The sequence below is a fragment of the Felis catus genome, chromosome B3 (genome assembly GCF_018350175.1).
Source record: "Felis catus isolate Fca126 chromosome B3, F.catus_Fca126_mat1.0, whole genome shotgun sequence".
NCBI classification, from domain to species: domain Eukaryota; kingdom Metazoa; phylum Chordata; class Mammalia; order Carnivora; family Felidae; genus Felis; species Felis catus.
The window spans coordinates 11,631,261-11,644,208 of record NC_058373.1 but is presented as its reverse complement, the minus strand read 5'-3'; the positions used below and the strand labels follow the sequence as shown (position 1 = coordinate 11,644,208).

The 12,948-nt window shown below is 54.1% G+C and overlaps 1 protein-coding gene and 1 long non-coding RNA gene across 2 annotated transcripts in view; one reads left to right on the top strand and one right to left on the bottom strand.

Moving 5' to 3' along the window:
- Positions 1-4,540, top strand: part of FAM174B (family with sequence similarity 174 member B) — a 34,763-nt gene extending 30,223 nt beyond the window's left edge. Inside the window, exon 3 of the mRNA XM_023254951.2 lies at positions 3,996-4,540. Coding sequence (XP_023110719.2) covers positions 3,996-3,999 — 4 coding nt within the window. The 3' untranslated portion in view covers positions 4,000-4,540. The remainder of the gene's footprint in view (positions 1-3,995) is intronic.
- On the bottom strand, positions 3,567-11,457 carry LOC123385819. The gene is made up of 2 exons (XR_006598880.1): positions 6,127-11,457; positions 3,567-5,745 (listed from the first exon to the last, which is right to left on the bottom strand). It is a non-coding gene; the product is annotated as an uncharacterized LOC123385819 (long non-coding RNA).
- Positions 11,458-12,948: the final 1,491 nt, after the last annotated feature.

Genomic DNA, 12,948 nt, shown 5'->3' with positions numbered 1-12,948 from the left:
AGTCCTCCGCTAAGGTATCATGCACCGTAAAACTATTTGAGTTTTAGGTCTCTGAGCAGAGAACCTATACCAACAGGAATTTGCGTGGCAATGAAAATTTACCACTAAGTGAATGTGACTTGTCTCCTGCCTACACACATGTGCGTGCGCACACACACACACACACACACACACACACACCAGAGCTTATAGGGCTACAGAAGAATCAAGTGAAAAGAACAAAGGAAAAAAAAAACCCACGAAACAACCCAAAACCTAGCACAAATAATCTTAGCAATGCTTTTGCAAAAGCTGGCCACATTGTTTGGTTGCTCCTTACTGTGGTTGGTGTCCTGGATGAAAGCGGGAGCACGGTTGACATGCAGTGGTGGTCCTCGCCTCACCTCCCTGAGGTGTCCTGGACCGCTGTGCGGAGAGGTCGGCTGCTAGGTGCTCACAGGTACAGAGATGCAACACCCTGTGTGTTGAGGGCTCTTCTTTTTTAAAATGTTATTTATTCTTGAGGGGGGGGGCAGTGAGAGAGGGAGACACGGAGTCCGAAGCAGGCTCCAGGCCCTGAGCTGTCAGCATGGAGCCCCATGCAGGACTCGAACCCACAAACCCTGAGGTCATGACCTGAGCCGGAAGTCGGATGCTTCACTGGCTGAGCCACCCAGGCGCCCTTTTCTGCTGACAGACAAAGCACGGGACACAGACAGGTGGGGACACGTTCTTCTCCTTCTCCGGGATGGTTATAACCCAGCGTCGTTGCACAGGACGCTTGGAGGTTTGAAAGGAATAAGCATGGGGTATGGAGCCCAAATGTGTCTTCACTTCTCAGGGAGCTGCCAGGGAGGGCGGGGGGCTCAGCTCTGAGACTCTCTCGGGTTTCTCTTCTTGATGAAGCAGGAGTGTTGTTAGCAGTTTGGCTGTTCTGGGGGAGAGAAAGAGGCTGAGAGAGTCCTTCTAGAAATCTCTGCGCATCCCCCACCTCTGTGTGTCCGGCTCGCGAGCCTGCTAATTCCATTCACTGTGAGTGAGGTTGGGTGAACCTGGCCTGTGCCCCGGGAGCTTGTGCGGAGACCGGGGCAGCGGTTGGGGAGGGACAGCCAGAAACCTGGGAACCGCTGGGAGGAAAGAACGGGGTGCTGTGGACAGCCAGGAGGGTTACCGCGCCGGGGCAGGAGGCTCTTTCCAGAGGAGGTGAAGCTCATGGTGGGTTTGAAAGGAAGCACCCCAAGGCGGACTGAGGGGCGGGGAGGAGTGAGGGGGAGAGTCGACAGCATGTGTGATGTGTGTGGGTTTGAGCGAGTGGAGGGAGAGCCGGGGGAGCTGCAGCCGTGAGCCTGTCCCCCACCCCACGGGGCCCTCTGGGGGAGAACCCCAAATCTGCATGGCCTTGTCAGGGAGATGAAACAGAGAGCCCTAGTGTCCGTGTCCACGGTCCCCTGGAGCTTCCTGAGTCACAGCGTCACCGGAGAGTCTGAAGCCAACCCCACGGCCCAGATTTGTGATGGGGCTCGCCTCCTTCTGGAGAGCTGGTGACCCCCTTGAGGGCGATCGCAGGCACCCAGGGTGACTGCTCCCCTCTGGAGGTGTGTGTAAACTCTTGTTTCCTTTCCCCCCTGTCCCACTGTGCTGTGGAGGAGCTGAGTAGTTGTGCAGAGCGTGGTGATTCATGGGGGGCCCCCTGCGCCCGCCCCGTCCCACTCCGTCCTTCGAGCACATTTATTCTATAAGCACAGGGGTGTTCGCGGCTGCCTGGGGGCGTGGGCACAGACAGGGGCCTGGCGGACGACCCTGGGTGTGGTCTCACGTCATCCCTGAGATGTATGTCCCCGGAACAGAAGGTGAGTCTCCGGCCTGTGTGCCCTACGTGAAGTCCGTGCCTCTGTGACTCCTCATGCTCTGCTCCTCCCAGATGCAGCAGGCCAGCGCCCAAGTCTGCTCCCCTTCCTAGGCACGGCCGCTTCGGTGGAGCCATTGGGAATCCAGTCCCTTCACTCAGGTCCCTTTCTTGGTCTTTGGAAGCTTTGAAAGCTCGGTCCCCAGTCCCTTGGCCCCCCTACGTTGAACCCGCAGTGGATGTAGCCTGACTCTTGTGGGAGGGGGGCAGCCCTGGTGGGAGTCTTTACATCTGAGGTCCTCAGGCTGCATCTGTAGAGTGGGGGTGAGCATCTGGGCTCCGTGGATCTCAGTTGGGGGAGATTAGCCCCCACTCCCCAGCCCAAGGGAGGAGGGCGCATGTGGATGCTGGAAAAAAGCCACCCTGCACAGATTGGACACGGCTGTGGCAACTTGTCTTTTCCTCCCACCAGTCTGCTGCGTAGGGTATCCTAGTGGCCAATATGAGTGTATCTTTGTGTTTTTTCTTTTTTTAAAAGTGTATTTTTTATTTGAGAGAGACAGTGGGGGTGAGGTAGAGAGAGAGAGGAGACGGAGAATCCCAAGCAGGCTCTGTGCTGTCAGTACAGAGCCCAGTGTGGGGCTCAAAGTCGTGAACTGTGAGATCACATCCTGAGCTGAAATCAAGACTCAGATGCCTAACCGACTTAGCCACCCAGGAGCCCCTGCTTTTTTTTTTTTTTCTTTTTTCTTGAAAGTTTTTGTTAAATAATTTCAAGCCTAAAAGAAGTTGCAAAAACAAAAATAGCATACTCTTTTGTAAAACATTTTTTTGCTGATGTTTGTTTTGGAGAGAGAGACAGAACTCAAGTGGGGGAGGGGCAGAGAGCAAGGGAGACAGAGAATCCGAAGCAGGCTCCAGGCTCTGAGCTGTCAGCACAGAGCCCCATGCGGGACTTGAAGTCTCTGTGAGATCATGACCGGAGCCGAAGTCGGATGCTCAACCGACTGACCCACCCAGGTGCTCCCCAAAATAGTATACTCTTTACCCGAATTTTCCTGGTATAATGTTTCACCTCAGTCGCCTTATGATGATGGCTCTGTGTGTGTGTACATACAGATTTTTTTTTTTCCTGAACCATTTGAGGGTAAGTTACATATATCATGTTCCTTTCTGGCAAATACTTAAGTGTGTATTTCCTAAAAATAGGATGTTTGTTATCTTTTAGAAAATAGTTACCTGATGATGATGATGATAGTATTTATATTTGGGGTCATGGAACATTATGAAAAGAAATTCATTATTTTGTAAATTCTCCTAAATCCCCACTATTTTTACATGTATGATTTTTTGATGCCCATGATCAAACATGAGCAGAGGACATTGGTGGCTCTGACCTCACAGATTTTCCCTCCTCTCTTGAGTCTCTTTGGATGACGTCTTGAGTGGATTTAGTTTCCAGGCTTTCTTTCACTCCTGGTATTGTGGTTGGTGCCGGGGGTTTAAAGATGAGTGAGCTCAGACATGGGTCTTGCCTACAAGGAGCCCCCAGCCTAAGCAAGAGCCAGACATGAATCAGATAATTGCATAAACCAGGGATTTGCAAGCTATGGCCCATGGGCTAAATATGGCTGTCTGCCTGGTTTTGGTACAGCTCGTGAGCCAAGAATGATTTTTACTGGTTGAAAAAGAATTAAAAGAAGGCTACCGTTTCATGACCTGTAAAAATTTGCAAATAAAATCTCAGTGTCCACAAATAAAGTTTTATTGGAACACAGCCATGCTCAAGCATGTTCCTATTATCCACAGTGGCTTTTGTTCCACAGGGGTGGAGTTGAGTAGTTGCCACAGAGAATGTAGGGCCCACAAAGTTGAAAATGTTTACTGTCTGGATTTCGACAGAAACATTTTGTGGAGCCCTGGAGTAAACACCAGTAGCACTGCTAGGAAGGAGAAGTACAAGGAGAAAAGCAGCTCTGTACTAGGGGGTCTGCATGGGGAGCTAGGATCCTGAGCGAGGAGCTGAAGGGACGGAAGGAGTTACCTTCCAGATAGCATGTTCAAAGGTCCTGTGGTTGGGTGAGTGTGGCCTATGGGATGGAGACTGTGAGGGTCAGAATGGATGCAGGGTTCTGCCGAGGGCATTGACTGGTTCTTCTTTTTCTTTTAGGTAAAATCTATATCCAGCATGTTAGCATCCTGTGGAACGTTGGTCAGCTGCAGCCTGGGATGTGAAGGATCTGGAAGCTGTCTTGTCTGAGATGTTGAAACCAAAACAAACACTATGAAACGCTGGCACAGTTGTGTGTGTCGCACATCAGCTCAGAATATCACTGCAGGAGAGTCGCCTCTACCACCCTCTGGATGCCCCTTTAAAATGTCACCCTGTCTTCCTCAAGAGGGTTTTTGCCTTGCTACGGGGCAAGGGATAGAAACATTTTGACTTAAAAAAAGTAACTTTAAGGCAACTGTTCACAAAAGTAAAGAGATCAGAAGTTAACAGGAACCTAAAAAAAAAAAAAGCCTAGAGGATATTCAGCTTCTAATTTCTGATATTCTGCTCTCCTGGATCTACGACATTCTAGACGTCTGACCCTTCAGTGGTCTTTTGGGCTTGGCCAAGTTCTGGCCTTTGGTGACAGCTATGTGAAAGTTCAAAGTTGAAATGTTTAGAGCCAGCCAGCCCTAGCAGAAATATACTGGTGTTTGTGGCTCCTTTTCTCTCCTTTTTCAAACAAAGGGTCCAGCAGAATTAGACATAGCTAGTTCACAAAGAATTTTGTGTATCAGGGAAAAACCTATATGTATGTGCGTGTATGCGTACATGTGTGTGCACACGCGTGTGCACATGTGAAATAACTTCTCCCTTTCTGGGAGGAAAAGACAGCACGAGGCAGCCTTTGGTTAGTAACATCCTTCGTGTGTTTCTCTGCCCTGTTCTACACTGTTGGGGCTTGGAAGTGTAATTTTAGAAAATCACCGTGGTGATTCAGAGGGATGGGGATTTGGTTGCCTGAAAAAGGCACAGTGTCGGGGACCACGTTTGAAGTTGTTCTAGGCCAGGCTGGACCGGACACCCACCGGGACCCAGCAGGTGACAGCAGGAAGGCCCCTCCTGAAGGTGTGGATCAGGGGTTTTGGGGGGCTGGCTCGTTTCAGAGCTGTGTGCCCAGACATGTGCTGGCTTCCGGAAACAGGGCCTTGGGCTGACCTCTCCGGAGGATGGAGACCTTCCGTCTTGCTCTTTTCCCGAGGTTGAGATTAGCTGCTTGAGCAGTGCCTTTGGGGCTCTGGGATTCTGTTCTCTCTGGAGAGGGGTTTTGCGTTTTCTATCCCCTCTTTTCTGGCATTCTGCAGGGTTCGTGCACTTTGCCTGCTTATGGCCTGTACCACCGCTGTGGGTGAAAACTCCGTAGCCGTTTCTGACTCGCCTGTTCTCAGGTTATTCAGTTTCCGGAGAAGGGCCGTCAGTGCTGCGGGGTCCACGGGTTCCCCAGGCCCTGGCTGTCGGGACGGTGCGATGGCCTCTGCAGGAGAGAGGGGGGTGTCTGGGGAGACTGCTGGGGCAAGGGCGTGGTGCAGAGCCTGCCTGTACAACCAGCTGTGCCTCTGTTCCCTCTTTTGCACGTCCTTTGTTGACTTTCCTCCTGCTCTTCTCCGCCCTGTTTGTCCCTGGGGCGGGCCTGCTTTACCTCTCCCCCCACAGGGTGCTCGGGGGCCAGAGCGGTGACTCAGTGGGACCGGCGCCTAGCAGCTGTGTGCCCTCTGAACCTTGGGACTGGAACCCTGTGCGGGGAAGCCGGATTCTTCCGCCTTACACAGAAACCCCGGTGCCGCCTTCCAGGTGCCTTCCACCGGGCCTGGCAGGCGTGGCCGCCAGGAATGACCTTCCAAATTCCAGAGCTGCAGCGCTGCGGGCTCTTAAATAAAAAAAAAATAAAAAAAACAGACCAAAAAACGACCCTTTTGGCATGACCCATGCGTGCGTCGGTTTGGATGTTTTCTAAGCCGGGGAGGGAGGCCAGCGAGGTGCCTTCTGGTGATCAGGGGCGCGGGCACAAGGCCTGGAGGAGGGCAGAGGCGGGGGGCTAAGGGGGAGGCACCTGGTCCTGGTGGTTTAGGGAAAAGCTGAGAACGGGAATGGTGCTGGGGGAGAGGCGGGCGTGCGGTGTTTGTGCACGTACGTGTAGGCACATCTGGTCATTTCCTGGGAGCTGCCGCGGGGATTTTGGAGAATCTTGGGGGTGTCTCCAGGGAAGAGAGTGTCAGAACGTGCTGGCTTGTTATTGCCTCCTACCTACCTGGCTTGGAGGGGCAGGAACGGGCCAAGTCCAGGCTGGGTCCGCCCGCCCGAGCGAGCGCCGGGAAGGAAAGCTGGCTATTTGCTTCTGTCCTCACGTGGTGTCCTTAGACGTTCTGGAGAAGCTGGGTGGGGGGGCGGTCTGCCCTGCTCTTCACGTCTCTTGCAGCTGCAGTCGTCCGGGGCGGTTCTTTCTCCCAGCAGGGCTGCAGGGAAGGTGGCCGTGGCGGAGGGTCTCCTGTGGGGTAGGGTCCTGTGGGCACCCAGGGAGGGGCCGGGCTGGGGGTGCGGAGAGGAGGCGTGTTCCAGAGTCGGCAGGAGGCCCCCAGGGTTGGCCGCCACCTCACCTAACCTTCTATTTTGGGGGATTCAGTTGGGGATCAACCCCCGCAGTGCGCCCCCTTCTACACAAAGCAAACCCGCCCTTCCCAGTGTGCCGTCGGTACCTACAGAAAGCATGAAGGGAAAGGAGACTCATCATTATCAACCCCTTCCCTCTACCGCCCATGTGTGCTGTCCTGAACGTAGTCATTATATGGCTGTTCTCACGTTGTGGCCGGGGCGGGGGGGGGCTGTGCGGGAAAGTTTGGGGCGTTGTTGCAAAATGACGTGTTGTAAGGAATTGGCACATTGTCCCTGAAAGTCTTGTCGCCCCTCCCTGCCCTGTTCAGTGGGATTCCTGTGTTTGGATACCATTTAAGTGCGATCAGGGGGAGAGGATCATGGGGTGTGCCCATGCCCCAGACCTGCGGTGAGACTGTGGCAACCATGTCAGCAGAGTGGACATTGGTGGTGTCATTTCCTGAAGAGGGAAGGGGAGGGCAGGAGGGAAGGGGAGGGAAAGGAGTTGGAGAAAAGGGGAGGGCAGGGCAGGGGAGGGGACTCGGCACCGGGCAGTACTCCCTGATAGAGCCACCTGCAGCCACTTCCCCCCTGCACACCTCTTCCCAGGGCCCCGGAACCGTGAATTTGCAGGACCCAGTGTTCCATACATTTCTCCCCACTAGCAGTTCCCTGTGTCTTCTGAGGGCTCGGGGTTAGGTCTTGTCTTAGGCAATTAGGTGGTTTCATCCTGTGAAACCACCAGGGCCAGGGGTGAGTGAGCTCTGGGGCCTGGGGAGGTGTCTGCTGCAGCCCCCCCTTCACCCAGTGCAGACAAAGGGTCTCCCCCAGGAAGCCCCCAAATGGCTCCTGCTGAAACAGGTGGGGGCCAGGGCTGACCTTGGGCCTGGTGGTGCTGGCATCTTGAAACGTTCTTGTGATTTTATGAGTGAATTCAAGAGCACTTGATGTGGACTCAAGGGCAGACACACACAGTAGTGAAAACAGGGTCTATTTTGCATGATTTTGGGGAACCAGACAGACTCAGGTGGTTGTGAGCCATACCCTATATTGTTACCCGAGTCTTTGGTCCACCAAGTAGCTGGCTGTGGGTCTCCTTGTAAAGTATACTCAAAATGTGCGCCTGGTGAGGTGAAGGGCGCCCGGGTGGCTCGGTCGGTTAAACATCAGGCTCTTGGTTTTGGCTCAGGTCATGATCTCACAGGTTCACGGGTTCGAGCCCCGCGTCTGGCTCTGCACTGACAGTGTGGAGCCTGCTTGGGACTCTCTCTCTCCTCTCTCTCTGCCCTCCCCCACTCGCATGGTCTCCGTATCTCTCAAAATAAATAAACTTAAAAAAAACGTGCTGAGGTGAGACACTGTTGGGTCTTTTCTGGGTGTGGTTGGTTGGCTTATCTGCAAGCTCCGTCCTCCTGGGGATGGGCTTTCTGGGAGCTTTGCACACAGGACAGGAGCACAGAGAGCTCTAGGGTGTTGGCAAAGCAGGGGGCCTGGAGTCTTGGCCGCGTTGTTTAACCTCCAGCCTGTCCTGGGAGCTGGGGGCAGGTAGGCGTGTGGGGGGTTCTCCTCAGAGTCTGCAGGAAGACCAGCTGAGGCGTTGAGCATGGTGTGGCGGGGGGGTGGGGACTGGGAAGGAGGATTGGGAGGCAGACGGACGGACCCGAGTGCGATTCCTGGCCTGGCTGCTGACCAGCTGGGGGATCCTGGCCTCACTCCTCTCAACGGCCATATGAGAGCAAAGCTCCTCTGATTGTTGTGATCAAAGGAATGATCTCGCAAAGCGCACGCTGCAGGTGCCTGGCACAGAGTCACTCAAGACGATGTCGCTGCTGCCAGCCACGTCACCAGAGGCGTTCGAGTCCCTCCTGTGGGCCAGGTGCGTTTGCATCCACTCTCTTGTTCAGTTCTTTGGAGAGTCCTTTCTGCAGCTGTCCTTCCTGGAACCCACTTGGGGTTCCGCTGTCCTTCCCACGGACCCTGGGCTGTTCCCATCCAGAGCCACACCTCCTCCTCCCGGGATCCCCGTTGGAAAACAAGTGTCCTGTTGGCCTAGTGCCTTAACAGCCTGGGAGTGCGGCCAACCACGTGGGGAGCCTGGGGATGGTCTTGGTCTTCTAGAGGACCAGGATCAGGAAGGTCTTGTCACTGCGGGGTCTGCTGGTTAAAGGGGACAGATCTTGGGCTGTGAGTCTCCTGGGCTCTCTAGCACTTTCCCCTGAGGGAAGGAGGCAGGGAGCTTCTCTTCAGAGGCCATTGCAGCTTACTCGCGGGATGGCCTAAGACGTCTGAGCTCTGGGTCAAGAACACTGAAAGGCACACTTCCCAATAGGCACCCCACACTCTGGAAGGCCCCCTTCTGTCTGTGGCCTCTTCACGGGCCCATGACCTTCCCTTTTCGGATCTCACGGTTGAATTCTCTGCCTGAATGTCCCTGGCTTCCGGGCGTCCTGCCTGGGCCCCTGGTGTGCCTACACCTTGGCTGAGCAGCTAGGGATGGGGGTGTGCAGGCTGCAGTGTCCACAGGTGTGCACAGGGCCCCTCACGATGCGGACCAGGCGGGGATGCAAGAGAAGGGGAACAGGCTGGGGGCCGGGACCCTCTGCTGAAATCCTGACCTGGACGCAGCAGACGTCGGCAGCGGGTGGGCCCAGTCTGGGGGACTGACACCGGCTGCCCATCGGGGAAAACTGTGTGTGTGGTCTCCATCCTTGTTGTGAGCGTTGTTGTGCAACGTGAGAACCAATGGCGGGGAGACCAGCGGACGCCCACCCGTGATGACGAGCCCGCTCTGGGTGCCTGTGCCGTTAGGATGGACCGTTTGCTAGATTGGAGTCGGGTTCACAAGGGATCTTCCCAGTCTCCTTTTTTTTTTTTTTTTTTTTTTTTTGGAAATCAAAGATGTAGTAGGGTTGTGCTTTGACATTGCCACTGTTTTGAGATAGCGTTGTTTTTCTTTATAATGACTCTCTCACTATAAGATGTGAGACCATTATTGATTCAGCTGGCCTTGACATCAGCCCTTGTTTTCTGATGCCCTCACTCTCCCTCCCAAGTCCCTCGAGGTCTTGGAGGGCAGCTGTGTACTTTTCTCTCCTTTTACTTGGAATCACTATCCGTGGAAATAATTGCTGGGCACGTTATGGAATAGAAAGTGAAGAACAACGGAGTTGTATGCTATAGAAATGGGATCATCTCATTTTCATTTGAAAGCTACCCCAGGGGCACATTGCTCTGCCTCGAGGATCCCTCCACGTTCACCCCTCGCTTGTGGAGAGGCTGTAAGGTCAGGCAGGCCAGCCTGGGGATGCCCAGCACCTAGCTTGGACCCTTTGGCTGAGGCAGTTCTCAGCTGCCCACACCGTGTATGTGTGTGTGTGTGTGTGTGTGTGTGTGTGTGTGTGTGTGTGTGAGGGGTGGGGGAGGGAGGGAGAGAGAGATTTGAATGAGATAAGGTGCATGTGGTGGGTGCCTGATAAATGTGTCATTGTATTACCTGTGCAACGGGTGTTCAGGGAGCCACAAGGCACGATGGGGGGTCTGCTGGGCCACGGAGGTGAACGGTCCAGACATGCTTCTGTCTTGGAAGGCTGGTAGAGTAGAAGGAAGCGGTTGGCACACAGAGCCCCACCTTGGCCACCCTCTGCTTTACTAAAACATCTGCAACACCAGAGCATCAGCTGCTATTGGTCGTGCTTTAAACAGCTTCTAGACGCCGTCTTGCGAGCTCAGGCTCTGGAGCCAGACTCGAGTCCTGGTTCTAATATTTACCAGCCACGGGACCTCGGGGGCACTGCTCTGACCTCCCCACGAGCCCCTCTGCTCATCTGTAAAAGGGGCGCAGTGGCACCCGCCTCATCGGGGCGCTGCAAAGTGGGCGTGTCATCAGCACTAATGTGTTCATGTGTTCGGCACCACTCAAGTAGCTTCTGGTATCCTTTCTGCTCCACAAGCTAGGAACCCGAAGTATGGTAGTGGACGTGCCCAGGTCCAAAGCCCCGAGTGCTGTGCACAGTGCTGCGTCGCTACCCGGTGCTGGCTCTCGGTCCCAGCCCGGGAGGCCACGTTCCAACCAGGGCCTGCTGCCTGGAGGTCCCGCTGCAGCCAGAGGCCCAGAGAGGGTGCCGGCCCCTAGGGCTCTCCTGAGGCCGCTTTCTTTCCCCCTGGGCAGGGCGTTCGTGGCCACAGGTGCTCGTGCTTGGGACAGTGGGGTCCACAGGTGTAGCACCTGGGCAGAGGGGAGAAGGGAGGGTGGGGTGGGGACTGGAGGGTCTGTCTTTACTTGGAAAATCCAGCTCCTCCTCTGGGATGAGAGTGATTTCCTAAAAGCAGAATGAGTTCAGCCTTGGGGACGCAAAGTAGGTTGGAAGGAAGATCGGACCCGGGTAGGGTGTCTTCTTCCTTAACGTCTCCCTCTCTCCATCCTTGCCATGGGCCTTTCAGAGCAGCCGACCTCAGGGTGAGACTGGCCCATCGTCCCAAGGGATCCCACAGCCCCCAGGGGTACTACTTTCTTTCTCGAGGGGCATGCCTGTTCCTCAGATGTGGGGGTCTTGCCCAGAATCCAGCTACTCCGTTCCATATCTTTTCTGAGCATTTGGGAACTTGTGGATCATGTGTTCCAGTATTGGCTCTGGAACATGTGGGCACCATATAGACATCACCTAGCACCAGTGTCTTCTCGACTCACCTAAAATAGGACTTGGAATGTTATGAGAAAACATTTCAGAACGACTTAAATAGAATTTTGATAAAAAGTGGATTTATTATAAAAGTGATTTAAAAAAAAATTGGTGACATTTTGGAAGACAGGCAATTGAAAAGGAGGCAAAATAAGTTAGCCAGAGAATAGTAACCCTCGACATTTTGGTTGTGTTTTCCTCTGAGTTTACCCCTGTCTCCTCCCCTCCCCTACTTCTTCCCTTCTCTCTTTCCCTTCCCTTCCTTCCCTTCCTCTACCCTCCTCTTCATTCCTTTCTGGCTCCTCCTCTCCCCTCCCTCCCTCCTCACTCCCCTCTTCCCTTTCCCTTCCTTCCTTCCTTCCTTCCCTCCATCCATCATTTATCCACTCATCATTTGCAAACATTTATTGAATGCCCAGTTATGCCAGGCTCTGTGTTAGTTGGGAGGTTCAAGAAGTTGAGTCTAGACAAAGACCAGATCTAGGACTTCCGGGATGATGGAGAAGAAAGGGCTGTGACAGGCACTGGGGGCTGGGGTGGGGACTCAGAAGCCCTGACAAGGGAGGGACCAGCTCTGCTTGGATGATGAGTGACCTCTGGACTTGTGTGGGGGTGACCTTCACATTCTTCTTTACGACATTGTGGCATAGCACTGGATTTTTGCACTCAGTATTATGAGCATTTTTGGTGCTGCTATTATGAGCATTTCTGGCATCCGTAAATATTGAAGACAATTATTTATTAAAAAAATGTTAATGTTTATTTTTGAGAGAGAGAGAGAGCATGTGCGCAAGAATGGGAGAGGGGCAGAGAGAGAGAGGGAGACATAGAATCGGAAGCAGCTCCAGGCTCCGCGCTGTCAGCACAGAGCCCGATACAGGGCTTGAATTCACTTGACTGTGAGATCGTGACCTGAGCTGAAGTTGGACGCTCAACCGACTGAGCCACCCAGGCGCCCCTAGACTCAATATGATGAGTGTTTCCGGTGCGTCCGTAAATAGTTAAGACAATTCTTTAAATGGGAGCCTTAGAATTGGATTTTGTAGGATTGCCACCGAGTGACCCTGTCCCTAACCTCCATTGGCTGAGGAGGGGAGAGGCCCCAGCACCAGGTACAGGGAGCGAGGCCTCTGGGGTCTGCACTGGCCCCCAAGTGGAGCCCAGATAATGGCTAGTTTCCTTTCCTCCTCCTCTTTCCTTCCCTTTATGCCCCTTCCAACTATTTCAGCCTGGCCAAGAGGAGGCTGAAGCCTGTGTGAGCCTGAAACTTGGCCCACCGCTGTCCGTCCTTACCTCTGCGTGACCAGGGGGCTTCGGCTCGCTGCTGGGCCCACAGTCACCACTGGGTTGTGTGTGGTCCTGACCCTCTTCTGTCCTTCCCCTGGTGGACGGCCACTCAGTGGCCATCTGTGCCTCACTGACCGGAGCCCGTGGAGGGTCAGCTGCCGGCCACGTGGAGCCTGCCCAGGGAGGGCTCTGTGGCCAAAGTGAGCTGAAGCCCCCCAACCCCTCACAGCTCCGCCAGCCTTGTCCCCCTATAGGTATCGCCCCATGAGGAGCGCCCGGTGGTTCTGATGTGCACGCTGGGTTCAGAACCACCAGTCTTCTTGGGCTCTGCCCGGCCCTGAAAACAGCTGTTGTGTGAGGTTGGGATTCCATCTTACCTGTTTTCCATCTAGTTGTCCCTCAGCCACTGACTTGAGACAGTCACCTCTGTGGTAGTATATACTAAGTTCTATGTCAAAGTTTTCTGTTGAAAGCTTTTGCTTAGCTTAGCGCCATGGTGTTGGTAATTGTCCTGG